Source organism: Sorex fumeus, unplaced genomic scaffold, assembly GCF_029834395.1.
Source record: "Sorex fumeus unplaced genomic scaffold, SorFum_2.1 ptg000008l, whole genome shotgun sequence".
Classification (NCBI taxonomy): Eukaryota; Metazoa; Chordata; class Mammalia; order Eulipotyphla; family Soricidae; genus Sorex; species Sorex fumeus.
In genome coordinates this window covers 58,348,964-58,373,521 of record NW_026606065.1, presented here as the reverse complement: position 1 = coordinate 58,373,521, position 24,558 = coordinate 58,348,964, and the positions used below count along the sequence as shown (strand labels likewise).

Genomic DNA, 24,558 nt, shown 5'->3' with positions numbered 1-24,558 from the left:
TGTCTGCATTGATGCGGTTCAGTCCCAGGAACATATACAGTTCTCCAAGCACCTCTGGAAGTTTTCCCTGATCACAGAGCCAGAATAACCCATGAGCAAAGTCAGGTATGATTGCAAACCAAATAAATAAATGGAATAACCAAGTCAAATAAAAATTGCATATATGTGAATCATTTGTTGTTTTTGTTGTGTCATGTTTTAGGATCACACCCAGCAATAATCAGGACTTACTCCTGGCTCTGTGTTCACATATTTTTGCTACTGTGGCTCAGGGAACTATGTAGGATGCCGGGAAACAAACCTGGGTTAGCCATGAGCAAGACAAATGACCTACCCACTGTACTCCAGTGCCAAGAGAATAATTTATTTTTGCAATCTCTATAAAATATATGTAATTTTATTTTTATTATAATAAAAAACTCAAGCTACTTATTGGAATTGAGTTTATATTTTGTTATATTTTGATGCGTACAGCATCTAGACAAAAATCGTTAACATAAAAGGTCATATATACATTTTTATATCAGATATGCAAAGGTTTAACTGATTTTTAAGTAGCTCACATAGTTCATAAATTTCCTTTCATATGTAAGTTCTTATTAAAAACAAATTAGTCTAGAAATCAAAGGTTTGCTATTGAAAGCTTTCTTCAGAGGTTAATCTGTTCTGTGAGTCAGGAACGTCTCAACCTCAATAACAAAATGTTGAAAGGTGAACAAAAATTTCCACAATAAAAATGCAAACCATTTCAAAGATCATACATCAGTTATTAGTTGAAATTATTAGGAATTTTATGTATACTCTAGTCTTTATGTTTCTGTTTCAGATTACAGCAATATTCCTAATATTCTCCTATGCATACGTATGTGTGTATAGCACACCTATCTGAAATAATCAGCTACAAGGCTCACAAACCACATTATTTCAATTTGGAAAATATGTAGTAGCCAGAGTGATCATACTGTGGCTAGGGCATTTGCATTCCACTGGCTGACCTTGTTCTCATCCTGGCACTGTTGGATAACACTTTGCTGCTCCCGCAGGAAGCTTAAGGTTTATTGAGCCATTCTTACAACAGAGGAACTAAGGCAAAAACTAATAATCCTATATTGCTCTTCCCTTTCTTTTGTGTCATTTGTATGGTTTATTTAGCAATGTCTTTTTGTATGAGCACAGTAAGAGATATCAATCTTAAATTTTGGTTCTTCCTGAGGACATCTCACTGTATATTCCAGACCACAGTCCTCAGGCCAGGTTAATCTTCCTAACCCTAGCAGGGTCCTTATACAGTTACCTCTTTTGGATCATGACAGAATTTGTCCATGACCATGCTCTTAACTTATAGTTAAGTATAATGACACTTGGCCTGGCCCATTTCAATGCCAGGTAGCTCACAGCTTGCCCAGGGTCGATCAGTCCCTTGTCAGAACCCTGCTCTTGGGAGTGCTAGGAACTAAGGAAAACTGAGTCTTAAGTCAAGTAAATATGGATGCCCAGGAGTAAATATTAATTTCGAGTCAATTAACTCCCATGATACATAGCATAGCATCAATTATCTTCCTGTGTCTATACCAAAAAAGGACATTGCTAAATAAACCATACAAATGACATAAAGGAAAGCAATATAGAATTAATAGTTATGCCTCAGTTGCTCTGTGGTAGGAGTGGCTTGATAAACCTTAAGATCCCTTTGGGTGCAGCAAAGTGTTATCCAACACCTGGCACTACATATAGTCCCCTAAGAACCCCTCTGGAGTGAGCTTTGAATACAAAGCCTTGAATAAGCACTTAGCATCACTGGGTATTGAAAAACAAAAATGTGGGGGCTGGGGCGATAGCACAGTGGGTACGGTGTTTGTCTTGCATGTGGCTGACCCGGGTTCGATTCCCAACATCCCATATGGTCTCCTGAGCTTCGCCAGGGATAATTCCTGAGTGAAGAGCCAGGAGTAACCCCTGTGGATCGCCGGGTGTGACTCAAAAAGCAAAAAAAAAAAAAATGTTGCGATTGATGGCAAGGAATTAGTAATTTAATGATTGAAAATATAAGGTAAAACTTTCCAAAATAATTAAAATACATTGCTTACATTCCTGATAAATTCATTATTATGGACTACTGTCACATATATATGGCTATATATTCAAAAGTTTAAACCTGATATGGAATATTATTACCTAAGTATTTGGTTGCTCGCTCTATGTGTAATAGTGATCTTTTGTTTAATTGGTTTTTATATGAAATAAAAAGTAATGTTTACAACAGTTCTTTCCAAACTACACAGGTATGAGAACTCCTGAGGTATCAGTATTTTCATTTCTCCTATTTGCTGCCTAACCCAGAGAAATTGAGATTGGCTTTACCATCATTATGGAAATTATCTGTTCATGTATAGAGAGTAAATATGACTCCAATGTAATAAAATAAATGAGTCTTTGTCCTTTTTGATATCTCTTATGAATTATAATCTCACTGTTACCTGTCTTTGGTCATAATATTATATGTACAGATTATTCCCTACAATGTACATATGAATTTTGACCATATTAGTGCTAGTTGCTCCTAAAGGCATCATTAGAAATGAGACATTGCAAATACATGAATGCAAAACAGAACTAGCCTAAAATGCTTCAAATATTTTGACACTGCATAAAGATGCTTAGTAATTCCTGCATACCAAAGAACATTCTTTATGTTCAATAGTACCCTCAAAATGTTTGTTATTCAATGCAATTATGGTATAGCAAAAACATTAAAAACATCACAAAATTATATAGAGCTAGCAATGTTCATGAAAACAACCTTTTATGAATTATACCTAGAACACTTAAAAAATCCAAGCTAACAATTTAGTAATTTAATGATTTGAAAGACTCTGCACCAGGATTTTTTCACTCAGGGCACCCCAGACGGGGGTGGGTGAGAATTATCCCCACCCCAAGGGACCCAGCCCGGGCTGCTGGACTCCACTACCCAAACGCTGTTACGCGCAGGGCTGCTTTCCACACACTGGAGCTGAGCCTCACACATGAGTGAACATATTCTAGACACATCATCAGACACTCCCTACCCATTTTTCGTAATTACCACACACCATATATGATAGAGAATATGTATGCCTCTCATAGAGCCTGGCAAGCTCCCAAGAGTATCCCACTCGCACAGCAGAGCCTGGCATACAAGCCGTGGCATATTGGATATGCCAAAAACAGTAGTAATAACAGGTCTCTTTCCCCTAACTCTGAAAGAGCGGCCAATACATTGGGAAAGATAAGTAAGGAGAGGCTGCTAAAATCTCAGGGCTGGGACGAATGGAGACGTTACTATTGCCTGCTCGAGTAAATCAAAGAACAACAGGATGACAGTGATACAGTGAATGATTAAGGATTTGAATGAATAACATTATGAACAACAATTGACTCACATGCTCAAAATTTTGAAGTTGAAATATTAGATCAAGAATAAAAAATAAGCAATGTCAAAAATCTGACAAGTAATTTATATTATAAAAATACAGAATGACTTCAATTAAGAATATTTATAAAATAGAATCAAAAATCATTTCAGAAATGGTTAATGTTGAAATGACAAATTCACAACAGACTGATGACCAAAATGAACAAGCTATTTTGGAGGCTATAAAAGACAGCTATCACATAAGGACCTAATGTTCCACCCAGATAGAGGGCGTGTGAATTGAAAGATTCTTCACAGTTTTCTTCCATTACTCACTGCTGAGTTCTCATTGGCTCAAACCCTTGGGTAGTTTCAGCTCAGTGCAATCAAAGCTAGTCAGTGCTTTTAACTTCAAGAAAAGAAATGGTAGGGCACGATTGCCTCACTTCTCTAATCATTTGCTGATTTCTCTCTTTATATATAGAGACAGACATCTTAGAAAAGACAAAGTGAAACGCTTAAAACTAAGTAGAGGTCTTTCTTCCAAGGTAAAAATAAAATGATGTTTTAAGGAAGGAGGGCCCTGATAGAAATATTAAAAGTAAACCAGGTGTAAGGTATTGCTGAATAGTATTAATTTTACTTTTAAATCATTCAGGCTTTGAAAAGTGATTCATTTTCTACTGAAGTGTCTGCTAAATGAATATAAATTCTCTCAGAGAAATTAATGCTGTTCTTGGTCTCTACCTACATTTACATATAATAGCCTTCATTCTTCCCAAAGTCATATGTAAGTATTGTACTCTGCATATGAGATTTCATAGCAAACCTAAAAAAGAGTAGCCATACATCTTAAATTAAGATAAGAGAGAGGAGTCTTCTATTGAACTTTAGTTCAAGAAATTGGAAAAAAATGCAATCATTGAAAAGGGAGCAAATATTTCTTCCCACATCACATATGCATGGATATATACATCTATATTTCAAAATAAAATATGATCACTTTTCCTAATGAAAAAAATAAATATTAAGACAATATTAGACCATGGAGTATAATTACACAATTTTTCAACTTCAGTTATGCTAGAAACTTTTCATTAAAATTATAAGGCACTGAAACTGTGCTATTCATTTAATTCAGTGATGACACTTTTTTTTTTCTTTCTGGGTCAAACCCGGCAATGCACAGGGGTTACTCCTGGCTCACGCACTCAAGAATTACTCCTGCTGGTGCTTGGAGGACCATATGAAATGCTGAGAGTTGAATCCGGGTTGACCGCATGCAAGGCAAACACCTACCCGCTGTGGTATTACTCCAGCCGGTTGACACAATTTTTAAATAAATCTCCTCAAAAGAAAATGACTCATGCAACAGAAGTTTCACCTTTCTGTTCAATAAGTTAGTTTTTCTTGAGAGGAAACATTCAAGATGGGAAAACTTCTCATGCATGCATATTCTAGTGATGGCATTATACGTAGAAAAGAGAATTGAGCGTCAACATATTGCTACATAATACAGTTTAACACAAACTGATACATTTTCATGTGAATAAGAATTTGTACTTGAGGCAATGCATTTTCATAATTTAGTGAAATGTACACTTACTCTTGAAAATAATAAATAAAGGCAACAATAGTAGGGACATTTTTAAAGAAATCTAAACTGGGGAATCTGAGCGCTGTTAGTACAACAGGTATGTTGCTTGCCTTGCATAAGTGAACCCAGGTTTGATACCCGGCACTCCATATCATGTAAAGTCCTGAATGCAAAGCCAGAAAGAAGTAAGCCTGGCGCACATCACCAGGTGTGCCGTTCATAAAAAATAAAACAAAACAAAACAAAACAAAAATCCTAACAGATATTTAGATACTGATATAGATAATGTCAGAGAGAGATAAATGGCAAATGGAAATATGTAAATTGATCCATAAAATGTAGGTATATAATTAAGGATGTATATCAACATATAGAGAAATTTGGTAGAGTATCATTCTCACAATGGTGACTATGAGTGTATTTGTTATAGGCACACAGATTATTTTTTGTTGTTTTCCTTTGCAAACACATCCAGTAGTGTTTGGGGCTTACTCCTTTCTCTGTGTTCAGATGGTGGTGCTCAGATGACCATATAGAAGCTAAAGTTTGACCCTAGGTTAGCAGTGTGTGAGGAAAGTGCCCTACAAACTGTACTATCATTGCAGCCTCGGTTACTTTTTTAAATCATGCCATTCAGTTCTTCAACTGTCTCCTTTTCTACCCAGAGATCCACCCTTCTCATGGTACTGCTTCAGTTTCTGCATCATTCATTCATTCATTCATTCATCATTAACCCTTGTACCAGTGACTTGGCAACTTCTTTAAATAACACCTTAGTGTTATTTTCTTTCTCTTGTAAAATATTTATTTTACACATAAATGTGGTTTAAAATACTGTCATTGGTTGGGTTTCATTGGTAACACAATTCAGCACTACACAATCCCCCAGAACCCTTCCCTTAACCATTGTCCCAGGGTCCCCCCGCCCTGCTATCTGCCTGTTCTCTCAATGGGTGGTCAGCTTATTACTTCCTGAAGGACTCAGTTTGTTGGACAATTCCCTGCCTATCCACCTGCAGCAGTTTACAAACATACAAGAATGCCAGAATGCCTAGCATTGGTTTAATCTCTCTACGTATTCTATTTCACTTAATCACAATTTTTACAGAAACAAAGCATAATCTGAGAAAAACTAAAGTGACCTGGACATTCAGTGTATATCTGTGTATGTAGCTATGGAAGTTAGTAATGAAGAGAAAATGAGGACAATGAAAATTTACAATATTTCCAAAAAATCTGCAACAGTCATACCCGTAGTTTATCAGTCTCCTGAGAATGCACCTGAATTCCAGTAATTTAGAGTTTAAGAGGAATTAAATGCACTATTTGTTACATGAACAATTATGAAAATTCCAACACTGAGAAATATACGTTGCATTGCATAACTCTAAAATTTAGTTATATAAAGTGATTTCTAAGGTTCTGCCGTTATGAATTTCTCTCTTTTTTAATCATTTTGTTCCCTTTGCTTCAATAACTTTTAAGAAAAAGACTTTTAAGAACACAATTCTAAGATAAAATCTTAATACTTACAGATATATAGCACAAGTTAGAGTTAATAAGGTATAGGGAAAAAAAAAACCTCTAAGCAATAAAAGCACAACACAAATAAAAGAGATTACCTTGAAAATGTCCTAGTGATCTTTAAATCCCTTAAAACATTGGATTTCTTTAATTTTCTTTACCAAAAAATGGGTTCTCCTGAAGCTTGACATTGCTAGATTTTTATCTAAGTCTCCGGAGCATATTTAATGTCCAGTTTTATAGTTCTAAGTTTTATATCTGTTTCACTGGTCATTTACAAGTGATTTACTGTTTTACCTGTAATTTCTTCTTAACCTCACATTTTTATGACTACTTCCTGGACAGATGTAACAATAAATTTTTGGTTATATTCAATTGTAAAATGAGATTCAGAATCCCTAATAAAGTTCAGTTATTAAATAATTTATTTAAGCTTAAAAACGTACAGTTAAGTTAGAGAAATTTGAATGCTGGAAAATGGTTTTGCTCAACAGACTTAATTATTTTCACATTACTTTATACTATAGCAATACGTTCCAAGTCACAAGATTTAAAAATTGAAATTAGTTATGTCTTTTAGTTTTTTATCAGTATCCATTGTTTATTAATAATATTAGAAATTTGGAAGTAGCAATAATTTTCTTTTGTTGATTGTACAATCCTGACTCAAACACTAGTTTCATTCAATTATGTTCTTCATTTATTTAAAAACATCATTTTCCTATTAACAAATGAAATTGACCTTGTATTGACATTCTTTGAAAATTGTGCTTTCGGAAAAACAGAACAAAAAGAAAACCAGTCTGCCTCTCATGTGACCTTAAAATCTTACCCATTTATGAAATCTGAAACCTTAATTATGAATCTAATTATTGAATGTAACTGAAAATCAATGTATTTCATTTTACGATAAATAACTGTTTTTTCTGCTTTTGCTCCAAAACATCACTAAAGGTTTCTGTTGGCGGTTATTTAGCATTTATTGCTATCATAAGGAAAACATGGACATAGGTACTCCTTGTAAGAGATTCCATTCAAAATCAATACAATGAGTCAAATTTTTTTCCTAGTTTATACAACTCTAGGTTGACTATGCCATAGACTCAAGAGTACACAAGAGTTATATATTATAAGCAAATAGCAATAAGCGTATCTTAATAAAAAATAACAACTTTCCTACTACAGCATTTGAATTGAGGAAATGTAATTTCGGTTGCATTTTGAACCATATAAGATATTTTCTGTTTCAAGGACTTCAGATAGTGTAGTGGTCAAGACGCTAACCTTGCATGCAGCCAACCTGGGTTTGATCCTCTGTATGATCCCTTGAGCCTCATTAGGAGTAATTCTTGAGTACAGAGCCATGAGTAGCCCCTGAACACAGCCCATGTGAACCAAAAACATGGTGGGCGGGGTTTCTTTTCTGTTTAACCTCTTTAAAACAAAGACCACTACTATCTCTTTATATATATTACAACTATATATGTGTGTGTATATATATATATACATATATAGTTTATATACAAATATATAGTGTATATACATATATAGTTTTATGTTTGCTTAAGAAATAACATATATAAATTAAGTAAGTAATGTAGAGAGGGAGATAGTGATTGAATGATAGAAAAGGGGATAGAAAGACCATTTTGTAGTTTCTTCTTGTTGTTTTTCATTTTTGTTTTGAGGCTACACCCTACAATGCTCAGGACTTACTCCTGGCTCTTTGAAAGAATTATTCATTGCAATGCTAGAGAAAACTAGCATTGGGATTAAAGCAGGGTCAGTTGTGTCCAAGTCAAGTTCCTTAGCTAGTCTACTATTTCTCCAGCACTATTTTCTAGTTCTTAAAATAGTAAGTTATTTACTTTTAAAACGAAGACCTATTCATTTTATGTTACTATTTTAGTGTTCATTTACTTTTTATTACTAGAAATCAATATCTCTGTTAACAGAAGTCACATTTTTCAAATAAATTAAAGTAACAAAAATGATCCAATAGCCCCAGAATATTTGCTTGGCAAACAAAAATGAGAATATGTGCTGCTCCCTGTTGATTGCATAAATTGATTTTCTTTTGTTGTGATTTTCAGGCTCTCATTTTCTAGTAATCAAATAAGGTTTACTGATTCTTTTTCTTAAATAACAAGATTCCTTTAATAGGGCTTAAATATATGATCACATTCTATTGTCACCAGATAATTTAAACATACACTAAATATTATATTAATTAACAGGCATATGTCTTTGGCAATTTATTATATTACTTATTGGGCATACATCTTTGGAAATTTTCATATTTGTCTTATTTCTTGTATTTAAAAAGTAAGGTCAATACTAGAAATGATTAAGAAATGATTTTTCTACTGAAAACAAAATGTAAAAATAAGAATTTCAAATGTATGTATGCATACTGCTTGTCTGGTACTTTTGAGTTTGGGGACCACACCCAGCTGTGCTCAGGGCTAATTTCTAGTTCTGTGCTTTGAGTCTACTACTTGTAGTGCTTGGGTGAGCATATATTGTGTTTGGAATTGAAATAGGGTTGACAGCAGGCAAGGCAAGCATCTTAACCCTATAATATTTCTCTGAACACTCTTTGCAGTTTGCAAACAACCCATCACTCTTTTTTTAAAAAGGAAAAAAGTGTTAAACACAATTAAGTTTTTAACATTTTGACTACTAGTTATTGCAGTGATTTTTATTGTCTATCAGTTTAATGAGATTGTAAACTGAAAAGTAAAATCTATTCTAAGCAAGCATGTTACTTATATTTTTTATATTTAAAACACAGCTCTTGATATATCAAAAACTAAATATTTAAGAGACTTAAATCTGCATTTTATTTCATATTAATTATGCACATAATGGTAGCTGGATAAATAGTGTAGTAGGTAGTCTTGCATGAGGCTGACCTAGCTTTGATCTCTGGAAATACCATATTGTACCCTGACACACTGGGGATAATCCTGAGACAGAAGTAAACCCTGAGCATTGTTGGGTGTGACCTAAATACATAAATCATGTATGTTATATATACATATATATATGTTAAATAGATTCTGAGGTCAATAGTAAGAGGAATCCACAACTTCAGACCAAATATAAATAAAATACTTCTAGTCATTCTTTTAAATTGTAGTAGATAAAATTAAGATTATATGATATCAAAACATCAAAATAAAGTCTTAGTATGGTCCCTATGTTCTTTATGTAATCATAAAACTATATACCTTTGTTGTTATCCATTCCACCTACAGCATACAGAGTTCCAACTGTAGATTTTCTAGGCTTAGTTCTTGGACTCTGCATTAAGGTTCTTCTTTCTGGTAATAGATGATACTTCATTGCTTCTAGAATCAGCTTTTGGCATTCCAGATCATTCTTAAATAATGTGTGATTTTCTAGATCAGCCAATATCTGTAAAAATTCAACACTGTTAGTGATTTATGAAAATGTACAAATAAGATTAGAAGTAAAATTGATTATCTCTACTAGAATGTAGGCAGAACTAATATAAATGAACTGTACATACAAACAAATAAATGGATTTTAATGCTTGGGTTATAAGTGCAAAGAATAAACAATATTATTAGCTCAATATTACTTATGTAATTTTACTATACCAGATCTATTTTCTTCTTATCTAGAAATCTTTGAAAACTTGTCTAGAAATTTTATCTAAAGAGCTTGTCTATAAACATTTAGATACAAATTTTCTTTCTTTTTATGAAAGATGATTATAAAGTAAACCTAATTTCTTACATTGGACATAAACATGCTATGTATACTGGAACTTTAAAAATAATATTTCACAAATTTGATCATATAAGCTATCATAAATATTCGCATATCTATTTTAAGGCATTCTAGTTATAGTTTAAGCATCTTTGAAAATAAACCAAATGAAAAATCTGTCACTGTCTTCCCATTGTTCATTGATTTGCTCGAGCAGGCACAAGCAACGTCTCCATTGTGAGACTTCTTGTTACTGTTTTTGACATATCAAAAACGTCATGAGTAACATGTCAGGCTTTGCCGTGCAGGCAGAATACTCTCGGTAGCTTGCTGGGCTCTCTGAGAGGTGTGGAGGAATCGAACCCAACAACTATTTTATAGCATCTAATGAAATCCACCTTCATGTGAAGGTACTGGCAGAGGGACAAATCCACCCGGGTTCCGAGGCCGAGATCTCCAAGCCTACTCAGATTGGAGTGGAGCATCCTCCACCCAGATCCTCCAAATTCCAGTAGGCGGGGGTCACACCCAACTGGCCCCCTGGCGCCGTGTACTCCCATCAACGGCCAAGACTCAGAGATTATAAAAACCAGCTCCTGGAAGAGAAGAGTGTAGTCTCCTGCCCCCGCGCCTGGCTGTCCTCACCAGGGCCCCTTGGAGGGGATCGGGTTGAGCTTTCCTCCCCGCCCCGACCAGGGCTCCGGCAGCCGAAGATCTACAGGACTAGCCACAACCATGCTGAGACCACTCTCTGCACACATGAAGGTACTGGCAGGGGGACAAAGCCATGCGGGTTCCGGGGCCGAGATCTCCAAGCCTACTGGGATTGGGGTCGAGCATCCTCCACCCAGATCCCGGAACCACACGGCTGCCAATGTGGCCACGCGACATCTTATTTTGACATCTTATTATCTCACTCCTACTTTGGACAAACTGACAGGCTACCGAATGTAGCCTGCCCACAGGGCAGAGTCTGGCAAACTCCCCGTGGCGTACCCAATATGCCTAATACCAGTAACAATGATGGGTCTCATTCTCCTAAAGAGCCTTGAACATAATCTCAGGGCTAGGATGAAAGAGACGTTACTGGGGCCTGAGGCAATTGACGAATAACAGGATGATTTGTGATTTTGATTTGTGAATTAAATCCACAAGAAGTTAAAAGAAAAAGTAACTTTAAAAAAATTGAACTAAGGCATTATGTGCAAAATCTAATCCCTGAGGGAACAAAAGCACAAACCAGAATTTTAAATTACTTTCTGCCAATAGCTGATTTGAATCTACAAAAATTCTTCTGTGTAGATTTTTTTGAACTGAACACAAAGAATATATCTTGTGCTTCTTTTCCATTGTCCCTTTTTAGACTCCTTTCTCTTTATTCTTGCAATTTTATACCTTTTTGGAAAATTATGCTTCAAGTGATAGTGAATTTTGTCCATAATTTAGAATGTAATCCATGATAAATTCAACATGAATCACTAAGTGTTGCTTTCAAATGAAACTGTACCTTACTTGTATCAAATGTTTGTTGAGAAAATAATCAGAATATGAACATCTAACTGAATCGCTTATTATTTTTTATTGCTATAAGATTTTCCTTAATAAAATTTATATTTTTGATGAATGCATCAATTAGAGTTCAAGGCTTCACAAAGAATACAAAAACATACAAAATATGTAAAAGATAACAGAATAGCCCTAAAATTAAACAACACATGCAATGTTTTAGAATACCACATGTTACGGAAGATAGTAAAATATGTTTAATCAAAGTATTGCCTATTCCAATTCATATAAAACCAGTAGGTACTTTCCCACCTGCTGTCAGTTTGGAAAATCAATATATAGGGATACATTATAATATTAATTTTTATCTTTATTTCTTTATTCTTTATCTTTATTCTTCTTTCCTTTGGAAAAAATAATTAACCTCTATAGGGACAAACTTATATCACAGCTGATGTTATTATTCATTGATTCTTTTTTCTCTCTCTTTTCCTTCGTTTTTACAGTATCCAAAAGAAAAATATGGAATTGGTTGATCAAAAAAATCTTTTTACCTTTGCGTCACATTCTATTAATATTTTATTGATATAAACAACTAAATAGTTCTAAATAAATGGAATATCAAAAGAATTCAAAGGTACACGTACACTCTCTGGCCTCCAATCTTTATTTTTTTCAGTGCTCCATGAATACTGTGCCTCATGAGATATGCAAAATATGTATACACTCCTGCCGATCAGCACTGCAGTACTCTCTCATAAATGTTTAAGTCTTAAATAGTAAAAAAAACATTTTCAATGTTGACTTATAATTCTTATGTTTTGGAATTTTTGTAATATATTTTGAAATAATAGGCTTTTGTATTATATTTTTGAAATGATATGTTATTGTAATATGTTTTGGAATAACAAACTAATATTAAACTAAAAGTTTGGATAACTTTTGGATTTTTTAGTAAGATAAAGTACTAAATATTTGTAACTGAAATATTTCTCTCTCCCCCGATAATTATATACATAAATATATATTAAGTAACAAAAAAATGAAATGTGTGCTGTATCTGAAAAAACAATAAAATAATAAAATTCAATAAGACGTTTGTTTAAGGAGAAAATGAGGTTTTTTTCTTTCTTACTTTAGCTTTAATTGTGTCTCACAAGTGAAAACTGGTTCTCAGGCACAGAATTTTCTTAAGAGAACCTCAGGTTTGATCCCTAGCATCACATGGTCCCCAAAGCATTATTTAATGCAACCACCAAGTACTAAACCAGGAGAATTCCCTGAGAACTGCTTAGTATAACTCTCTCATCCACCCAAGAAAAAGATAAGTAAAAATACTGATGAGCATTTTAATCCTATGTGTTTGCACTTTTCAGCTGTGATTTACCACTAATTTCTGTATCAATATATTCCAAATGCATCCAATAAATGGAAATTGTGACTCTGAAATAATTTATCATAAAAACAATGCATCATTTAATTTTTTAGAATTTTCTTTTCTTTTGCTTCTTCAAATAAGTAAATAGAATAAATATTAATATCATTAAATAATCTTGTCTGCTATAATTTTTCCTAAGTGTATCAATGAAAATAGCTTCCACTGGAATACTTCACACAATTTTTTGTACTAGTTCACATCCATTAATAAATTACAAATTTAATATTACATATAGCACTTAGTATAAACTAAATAAAATGCATGGATTTATTTGTGTCAGATGACCTACTCTTACTTCATAGGGGACAAAAAAGCATTAATTCTATAGCAAGCATCAGGAATATTTACATTTACATTTATAAGTTTTATGTCAAAAATAATTTTCTTAAAATACCAAGCAATGTTATTCATGAAACAATTTTCTATAATTGAGACTAACTAGAAATAAGAAAATACATACATTAAAAGATACTTCTGAATAAGGAAAATATTTCCTAGATAAAGACATGATTTGAAAGGCAAAATAACTAATATAATCAATACCAAACTTATCTATCTATATGAAGACTTTATGTACAGAAAAACAGTAGGAAAATAAAATGTAATACTGAATAAATATTTAAAGATAAATTTCTACTTACTATGGACCAAAAAATATATATTAACTTTTCTAACTCTGTATCCTTGGGCTATCAAGGTTATAAAACCATTCTCACATTCATAATAGAATGACAAAATTTCATCAACTTCATATTATTTCATAACATTTCAAAATTGTTTTGCTGCTAGGTATTGTGCTAAAAATACCAACTCACAGAATTTAAATCTCTAAAACAAAATGGATTCTTATTAGAAGTGACATTATTCAGTGAACAAGTGACAGTTTCATATTTAGTCTTTCAAAAATTCTGGTTGACAAAATAATTAAGATAAATGGTAAAATATTGCCATATACAGAAAAAATATTGTATGCTTCAATATTTTATAAATAGGTTTGATTCAAATAAATATGATCAGCTACTTTTAATAAGCCTAAAATGTTCCACAGGGGAAACAATGATTTAAAGATCACCTCAGTGCAAAACAAATCAGGCCTGTTCATTAATCTGTAAATTCTGGTGGAAGGAGACATTAGTTTACACAAAATTTATAGGCATATAATAAATGGTGGGTTCTTACACAGAGATAACTAGATTTGCAGGGGAAACACAATTTTTAGTGCTAATAAGTTTTTCTATATATATTCTACCTCTTCAAATGATATTAGAAAAACATGGAGGAAAATTCAGAGTAATCCTGAATGCCTGGCATTATCTATGCATTGATTTATCAGTGATTATAGCACATCATCAGGGTTGAGTACCTTCAGTGACTGGTCTACACTAAGCTTTAAGAAGAGAAATTACTTCAGCCATTATCCAGAATATTTATTTGAATCCTAAAATCTTCCTCAAACTGATCATTCCTTGGGTTACACCTAACAGATTAGATTAAAATACTTTTGTGCAAATTGAGAGACCTAAGTACCTTCTAGTCTCTTTTTCTGATATAATCAGTATATGAGGGGATTAGCTATACATTTTTATAAATAAATGAGAAAAGTTTTGATATATATTGAGTAATAAATGAGAAATAATTTTCATGTTCTCACAGTGCTTTTATTTCCATTGCTAACATGACAAAGTCATATGCTTAAACTTTGCATCAGATAAATCTGATATGCTTAATTACGATACACAAAGTCTTATATCAGATACAGCCGACTGATTCCCTCTCTCAATTTTAGAAACCAAGAAAAAAACTCTACAAAATAAAGATCAAATTAAGGTTTAAGGTTAAAGGCCCTCCCGTTGATCGTCGATTTGCTCGAGCGGGCCCAGTAACGTCTCCATTGGAGACTTTGTTGTTACTGTGTCTGGCATATCGAATACTCTCGATAGCTTGCCGGGCTCTCCGAGAGGGGCGGAGGAATCGAACTCGGGACGGCCATGTTGGCCGCTTGTAAGGCGAACGCCCTACTGCTGTGCTATCGCTCCAGCCCTTGACTCAACATGGGAAACCTAACCCAGCCCAGACACGGACAGGATTGACAGATTGATAACTCTTTCTCGAGTCCATGGGTGGTGGTGCATGCTGTTCTTAGTTGGTGGAGCAATTTGTCTGGTTAATTCTAATAACGAACGAGACAGTACAAGTATAGGTTAATAATACCATAATCAAAACCAATAGACCTCATGAAATTAACTACACTGATAGTAGTCATTAAAGATAAGTGAAATGGACTTTTTAATGCTATAATTTATGATCATTTTTACTTTTTAAACAGAATTTTCCTAAATGACAGGTAATTTGAATTAAGTGATCTATGCCCAGCATACATAGCACTGTAATCTAGTAACATTTCATTGCATCTTTAGTAATCTCTGGATTTTGCATATCTAAATGTATCACTCATTTTGTAAAGATCTATTCAGCAACTAGTTAGCTCCAAGGACTGTAAAAGGTGCTGAAAATTTATGGTCTCTCTCATAATTTGTTTGTTTAACTCAGATGCTGAATCAATAGTACTGTGGGTAGGGCTTTTGCCTTGCATACAGCAAATATTAGTTTGTTCCCTGGTACCAAGCATATTCCCCCAACCCCTCCAGGAGTGCTTCCTGAGTGGATATCCAGCATAAATCCCTGAGCTCAGCTGACTGTGCACACAGGGAGTGGGGCGTGCAGTGTTGGATGGGCATGGGGTGGGCGGTGGGGAATACCTGTTAAACTCAAATCCCCTATTCCTATCACTTATAATGCCTTCCTTAATTTGCTATTGTTAGTGATAGTTTTTCTTCGACCCCTCTTGGAGAGCCCAGCAAGCTACCGAGAGTATCTCGCTCTCACGGCAAAGCCTGGCAAGCTACCCGTGACGTATTTGATATGCCAAACACAGTAACAACAAGTCTCATAATTTGTTGTGAGACATTACTGCTGCCCGCTCAAGCAAATCAATGAACAACGGGAGGACAATGACAGTGACAGTGACAGTGATAGTTTCAAAAGCAGGCACCAACTTCTTATTGTTTACAAGGCAGTTGAACATTTTCAGAATGTAACATCAAAATTTCTATACTGCAATTTTTATACTATTCAGTTACTTCCTCATTATTATACAGTACATAATTCTGTATTTTTTACCTTTCAAAAATTTCTTTCATCTTTTCTTAACAACCAAATATCTATTTAAATGACTCATATTCCACATTTAGTAGAGGGCACGGTTATTTTCAGTTATAGTCAACAGCAAAATTTCATTACACAAGTAATTTGAGATCTTTGATACTAAAATTTTTCACTTATAAGTCATATTAATACATTTAAATATGATTTTAATATTTTCCATTATACCCTCCTTCTGCAGTCACTCATTGAAATTTTCTGATGGTTTAAGTGTATTTATTTATTTTTTCTTTCCTCCAGGATTTGGTGATCATTTTGGGTTCTGGGGACTGAGCCTGGATTGGCTGCAAACAGAGCAAGTACTCTACCCTCTTTCTGAAAATTTGTAAAATAGCAATAATCTAAGTTTTTGTACGTGATATAATAATAATATGGAATTCAGATCAAATATCTTTAATATACTAAAACATATATATTCATCATCTATTATTTTCCCTTACTGTCTGTTTCTTAAATTCTGTATCACTGTCATCCTGTTGTTCATCGATTGCCTCGAGCAGGCACCAGTAACGTCTCCTTCGTCCTAGCCCTGAGATTTTAAAATGTGTCACATTCAAGGCTCTTTCAGGGTCAGGAGAATGAGACCCATCATTGTTACTGGTTTTTGGCATATTGAATACGCCACGGGGAGTTTTCCAGACTCTGCTGTGTGGGCACGATACTTTTGGTAGCCTGCCAGGTTCTCCAGAGTAAGAACTAGATAAGATGTTGCGAGGGCTTCCGGGAACAGGGTTTTATAATCTCTGGATCTTGGCCGTTGATGGGATTACACGGGGTCAGGGGCAGTTGGTGGTTGTAATGCCTACATACTGGAAGATGCGGGATCTGGGTGGAGTAGGCCCCAGTCCCAATCCGAGCATGCTTGGAGATCTACGCCCCGGGTCCCGCACACCTGGGTTCCTCTGCTGGTAACTTCATGTGTGAGGCTCATCCAAACGTGTGGAGAGTGGTCTTAAGCATGGCTATGGCTGGAACTGGTGGTCTTCAGTTGCCAGGGCTCTGCTCGGAGTGGAGAGGGAAACTCAACCCACCCTCCTCCAAGGATGAGGACAGCCAGGCTCCGAGGCAGGAGACTCTGCGCTGTTCTCTTCCGGGAGCAGGGTTTTATAGTCTCTGAGTCTTGGCCATTGATGGGATTACAGGGCATGTTTCTTAAATTAGTACTGAAATATTTTTCCTAGTATAGTTTAAAGCATCTTGCTTAAATTTTTTTTCTTACTGTGCCTACAAACCTAGTTCTCAATTGGTATGCTATTTATTTACTGTCCCAAGTATGAATAATTGCTTCGCTTCAACTTTAATTTCTTTTTTGTTTTTTTGGTCATACCTGGAGATATACAGGGGTTACTGCTTTCTCATGCACTCAGGAATTAATCCTGGCGGTGTTCAGGGGACCATATGGGATGCTGGGAATCTAACCTAGGTCGGCTGTGTCCAAGGCAAATGCCCTACCTGCTGTACTATCACTCCAGCCCCAAACCTTAATTTTTTTTTAATCATTAAACTAACCTTTTAATGTTTAAGCTAAACTCAATACAAACTATTTTCATTATAGTTTTTTAAACTTTCAGTTTGTATTTTTATATAGAAATGAGCATTCTATGACTGAAACTTGGTCTTCAATTTCCTTAATTCATAATTTGGCTCTGTGATGCTAATACATAGAAAAATACAGTAGAGAATAAGCCTTCATATTGCTTTTAGTTCTCTGAAAATTGACACTACAATCAAATATTAACTGCATTTATCTTAATTTTTAAGTTAAAATGTGAACCATAAGTTTTATTTTTGGTTTGGGGCTACACCCACTGTGCCCAGGGCATACTCTGGTCCTTTGCTCAGGTATCAGTCCTGAAATTGCTCAGGGGTGCTGGGTTTTGAACCCTCTCAGCGTACTGCAAGGCAGGTGTGCTATCCCCTCCACTATCTATCCATCTTTGGATTATATCCATAATAAAATTTTGCTATTCATAATTTATTTTGTGAGATGACAATTTAAAAATGCATATTGAAATTTATGTAGATTCTTCATCACAAACTATTATCTGTGACACCATTTTCTTTAGCCCGCTCACAAAACATTTCTAACTGGGCAGCATGGATCATAGTAATTGTAATTCAGCCTTAGCCACTTATTCAGGACTCACACACAGACTCAGTTGAAGAAAATGTGCACTACACATTTGTTCTTAATAGTTAATCATAGCACTAGACTAATTAAAGACATTTTTAATCTGTGATTTTTATGAAGTAATACTTCCCATCTACTGATAATGTTAGACTAGGAGTATTAACCTAAGCACAGGTACTAAACTAAAACTAGTAGTAACATAAAATATGCTATACAGGAGACATTATTAGTATCACCTCAGTAATAGATATTTACGTTTGGAATTCCACCTCATTTTTTCTAAATTCTTTCTTTTTTCCTATAGGCGTCTCACAAGCATCTATGTAACAAGTTTCTATTATACACCATCAATGAAATGGAAAACTCCCATGTTATATAACACTTTTTTCTGCGGGGCTTTGATCCTAGACTAAAAATATAAGACATCTAATCAAAAAAAAACAATAAATATGTCATTATTATGAATTGGATCACTGTTAATATAATTTAGAAATAATTCTATATTTAAAAATCACCTATAAATTCAGTGATTTTTTGAGCTACATATCTTGCCAAGGGCTTAACCAAAAAATTTAATCCATTCTATGATTAATAAAATTATCCCCCCAAAATAAATTTAATTGTGATGTAGGTCTTCAGTTTTGTGAATCATTGAATTTTACTTCCTCATTTAAAATCCAATGACTAAATGAAACTAAAAAGTAATGTTCAAATAAAGGATCATCCACAATTTTATATTTCTGAAGACAGAAAAATTTGCAAGTGGTATGCACATTATATTCAGATGTTACCACTTTAAGACTGTAACACAAATCTGATGATAGGAGAAAAATTTAGAATTACTTCTACACTTCTTTAATATTTTATCTGAAAGAATTTATTCCTGTTAGCTAACAGAAAATGATATTTCTGAAAGTTTTTAGACAGAAGTCTATATAAAAACTGTTAAACAAAATGCATTCATTTTACCCTTTGAAAACCTAAATCTCTCAATTAATTTCAATAACAATGTGAACTTTATATGGAATTTTTGTTTTGCTTTTGTCTGTCTAAATCAGCTTTACATAAAAACTCATCTATTTCACACTAATTATAAGGTATAATTATTTTGCTTCCCTCATTTCTCTATAAGATGGAGAAAAAATTTAATCACTGCTTATTTTCAGATTTTCAGTTTTCTTCAGATTTATTCTGATCAAAGCCCAACAAACCTCTTTTGATCATCATCAATGAAATCAGATTCTGTGAAAACATCAAGGTAGATGCATCTTGCAAGTCAATAAGGGATTAAAATAATTCTCCTAAGTAAAGCCAATTCCTCTGGGCTTTAGTGTTTCAAAAGTCTGGGTGTGAAATAAGCCATCCAAACTTCTTGACTGAACAAACTAAAAAGATGAAAAATCTTATTACTATTAATATACAGACTTTAAAATAATTATAATATGTCAAACCCTATGATGGGATTACATGTAGTTGTATGCAATTACATATCAGTTCCTACCTTAAATAAACTTTTAATGTAAATTATATTATAATATAGTTATAACATGCAACATATAGTAAAAATACACCTTATGTGCATAAAACACGTGCAACAACATATATTTATTATTTCTACAGTTAGAGTCACGGTCACGGTCCTCCCGTTGTTCATCAATTTGCTCAAGCGGGCCCAGTAACGTCTCCTTCGTGAGAATTGTTGTTACTGTGTTTGGCATATCAAATACGTCACGGGTAGCTTGCCAGGCTCTGCCATGCGGGCGAGATACTCTCGGTAGATTGCCCGGCTCTCCGAGAGGGCGGAGGAATCGAATTCGGGTCGGCCATGTTGGCTGCATGCAAGGCAAATGCCCTACCACTGTGCTATCGCTCCAGCCATTTCTCCACCTCTCTCGGAGAGCCCGGCAAGCTACCGAGAGTATCTCGCCCGCATGGCAGAGCCTGGCAAGCTACCTGTGACGTATTCAATATGCCAAACACAGTAACAATAAGTCTCATGATGGAGACATTACTGGGCCTGCTCAAGCACGGGAGGACTGTGACTGGTAGAATTTCTACAGTTACCAGAAATATTTCTCCTAAGTAAAGTCAATTCCTCTGGGCTTTAGTGTTTCAAAAGTCTGGGTGTGAAATATGCCATCCAAACTTCTTGACTGAACAAACTAAAAAGATGAAAAATCTTATTACTATTAATATACAGACCTTAAAATAATTATAATATGTCAAAGAGACTTCTGATATCCTTAAACACAACCCAAATATCAGTAGTTTTTCTTTTCAAAACAGAAACCTTAAATTTGAATATCACTATCTATATCCAGAATATAGCTACTCCTGCAATTTTAAGACAAGCAAACACTACCATTGGACAATTATAGTACCTCTAACTAATATATCAGCTTACAATAATCCCTCATTGCTATTAAATTTAATTTACTTCTCTATTATTAATTTTGTACTCATCTCATTCTTATCCGGTTCCTTTTGATACTGAACCTTCTGAAATTACAACACCTAGCTCCCATATGAATTGTTTTGATTAGAACAACCATGGTGATAATGACTGGGAAGAGAAATGTTTAATGGTAGTGTCTAAACACTTAGCTTTTATATTTTCCTATCTTTATAAATGTTGAAGAAGTTTTACAAACAATTTTTGAGAAAAGGAAGATAAGAGGTATCACTTTCCACAAATTCAGACTTTGCTTACTACAAAGTGGTATTAGTTAAAACCATGATATTAAAAGCATGGTACTGGTATAAAGACAGTGGAATAGAGTTGAATATACATTGAATATACTAAACAAGACTGTGAGGTGAATAACCCACCAATCTTTAATTTAGGAGCAAATAAAAATGAAGTAAAGCAAGGAAATCCTCTTTAACAAGTGTTGTTGAGAAAAATAATTAGCTACAAGAAAAAAGGAAAAAAGAAAAGAAAAGAACTCAGACCACTTTCTAATGTCATACACAAATGTCATGTCAAGTGAATTAAGAGGAATCGAACTCGGGTAAGTGTATAAAAGCTAAGTGTTTAGACACCAGTTATAGATTCATTATCAGCCCTGAATCTATAAGATATATATATGCATATGTATGTATATATGTATATATATATATATATAGAGAGAGAGAGAGAGAGAGAGAGAGAGAGATAGGCAAAACTCTCCATGACATTGAAACATCTTAAGTATGGAGCACCACTGACCAAGTAAATAGAAGGAAAGATAAACAAATAGGACTATATTAAGAAGCTTCTGAACTTCTGAAGCTTCTGAACTTCAAAGGAAATTAAACCAAGGAAACAAAGACTTCTCACGGATTAGTAGTAGAAACTACCCAACATGAATCTGATAAGGGGTTAATTGCAGAAATATAAGGCACTAGTAGGATTTTACAAGAAAATAGAACAAAACAAAACATTTAATCCCATCAACAAATGAGAAGAGGTAAACAGAAACTTCCTTAAACAATAAATGCAAATGACAAAAATCTTGTGAAAATTTCCCTGCATCACTAAATGTAACAGAGATGTAAAACTAAACATCAGAGATCTCATCTTATGACACTGAGACTGGCACACCACAAAAAGAGTAAGAACAACCCATGCTAGCATGGGTGCAGCCTTTCTGGAAAATAAGACTCACTCAGCCCTTCTGGAAAATCTTTCCTAACCCTAGCAGGCTCCAAATCTAGTTATTACTTTTGGGATCATGACAGCATTTGTCCATGACCAAGCTCTTAACTTATAGTTAATGATTAGGCACTTGGGCCAGGCCCATCTCAATGCCAGGGTAGCACATAGCTTACCGCTTGCCCTGGTTCCATCCAGTCCCTCGTGGGACCCTGCCTTTTGGGGTGTTAGGAAGTAAGGGCAGCAGATGCCCAGGAGGAAAATATCACTGAAAGTCACATTACAAAAGCATAGCATATACTGTCTACTTGTGTCCATACAAAAAGAACATTGCTCTGAATAAACTAAGCAAAGGACTTAGGGAGAAGCGAAAAACAATATTTACAAGTCAACAGAACACAAAGAAAGAAGTTACAAATAAACACAGAGGAATGGGAGCACTGTGATGGGAGCAACCCAATAAATCTAAACTACCTGAGGCTATGCAGGAAGGACAAAACAGTGTTAACCTACAAAATATCATCTTTATTTTTATAACAAATGGATGTTATATACTGAATGCTCAGTACAACTGGATTGCAGGTGTTCAAAACTGTGATTAAATATTCATCATTTCCCCACATTCTTACTATATATTATCCACATCTTAGTCTTGGTTTCTTTTTGAAAAGAGTGTAGCACTAATACTCAGTTATAGCAAATTGGGAAGTTGCTTAATGGTTTGGAAAACTCCCACAGTTCACTGAATCCAGAATAACATACTCATTATTATTTATGGCTCTATTTCCAAGTCCTTATAGATCAGCTTATTGAATTCACTGAATATGCTGCTTTTCCAGTTCAACAAAGTCAAATTACTGGCTACTTTGAGGTAGCCAGAATCATAAGAATGGAGAAACTGCAATTTCTTATATATAAAATATATAGTCTACCCTTAATTTAATATAATTGATGTTAAATTAAAATGCATTGCTTATTCAATTTTACCATTCAGAATTTCAAACTTCAAACTTTTGTTGCCACCTAGAACAGTTCTTTCCTAGTATGTTCTGTGCATCAGAGTTTTCATAAATTTTAACAGTCATTACTTTAAAAATAAGTGTTTTTCAGAAAATTCTGGGCTTCCTAGAAGTCAAGATAAACAATTTTTTAAAGATTTTTAGAGAATCTTACAGTATCAATCCACATTGTAATATATTACAAAAAAATGTTACGAGGTTGGTTCAGGGATTTGTAAAATATTTTTTTAAATAAATGCTTGTGACAAATATCTTAAAATTTAATTTGTCTATGGAAAACATGTTAGAAAATATGAAATAAAAGCAAATCATTAAACATTATTTCAGAATCCATATGTAGAGGTAATGAGAAGATTTAACAACACAAAGTGCACTGTCCCTTTGCTGTAGTTTTAGTAATTTATAATTTTAGTATCAATACGTTCAATTTTTTCCCGGTGACATATGCGATATTTGGAATTTAAAACTTATATTGTTCATTTTCACTTTTTCTATATATTTAACTTCGCTAAGAACTAAGAGCCTGGAGCACCCATGACTGGGTAAGGCCCAGAACACAGTGGTGATCTCCTCCCGCCAGAACACTGAGGGCGAGAGACAGAGTACAGAAATTAAGGAGGAGGGTGGTAGTAAAAATACAGAATCAACAAGTAGGAATATGCCTTCCAGTGCTCCTTACTGGGGCTTGATCCCCAGCATAAGGTACCCTAGACCCTGCTAGGAGTGATACTTGAGCACACAGCAAGGAATAATCCTTGAGCATAGCTAGGTGTGGCCTGAAAACAAAACAAAAGAAAAGTTCAGCGGCTAAAAAATGAGCTTGCCTTGTGCAGCCCCACAATTCCATATTTCAATATCCAATTCCACATTTAGTTCCCAAAGCACTGTTCAGAGCAAACCTTATCACAGAGCTAGAAATCCTTAACACCACTTAACATCAGAGCAAAAGTAACCAAATAACAGCATGAATCTTAGTTCCTTTAGAATTATTAATTATTAATAACTTCAACTACTTATCTAAGCACTGTACTGTAGCACTCTCCTCACACTGTTCATCAATTTTCTCGAGTGGGCACCAGTAATGTCTCCATTGTGAGACTTGTTGTTACTGTTTTTAGCATATCAAATATGTCATGGATAGCTTGCCAGGCTTTGCCGTGTGGGTGGAATATTCTCAGTAGCTTGCCAGAGAACCATAAATATATACACAAAAGGAAATAGAGTTTAGCTTTGCAAATAATAATAATCCTTCCATTTGCAACAATATGGATGGATTATAGCATATTGCTAAGTGAAAATGGAAATACTAAGAAAGCCATCATTGTATTTTACTCATGTCTACCAATAAGATAATG

At 34.4% G+C, this 24,558-nt stretch overlaps 1 protein-coding gene across 1 annotated transcript in view; it reads right to left on the bottom strand.

The window, feature by feature from the left end:
- The window catches only part of KLHL1 (kelch like family member 1), a 321,085-nt gene that overhangs the window by 84,093 nt on the left and 212,434 nt on the right, over positions 1-24,558 (bottom strand). The window contains exon 6 of the mRNA XM_056109709.1: positions 9,749-9,935. Coding sequence (XP_055965684.1) covers positions 9,749-9,935 — 187 coding nt within the window. The remainder of the gene's footprint in view (positions 1-9,748; positions 9,936-24,558) is intronic.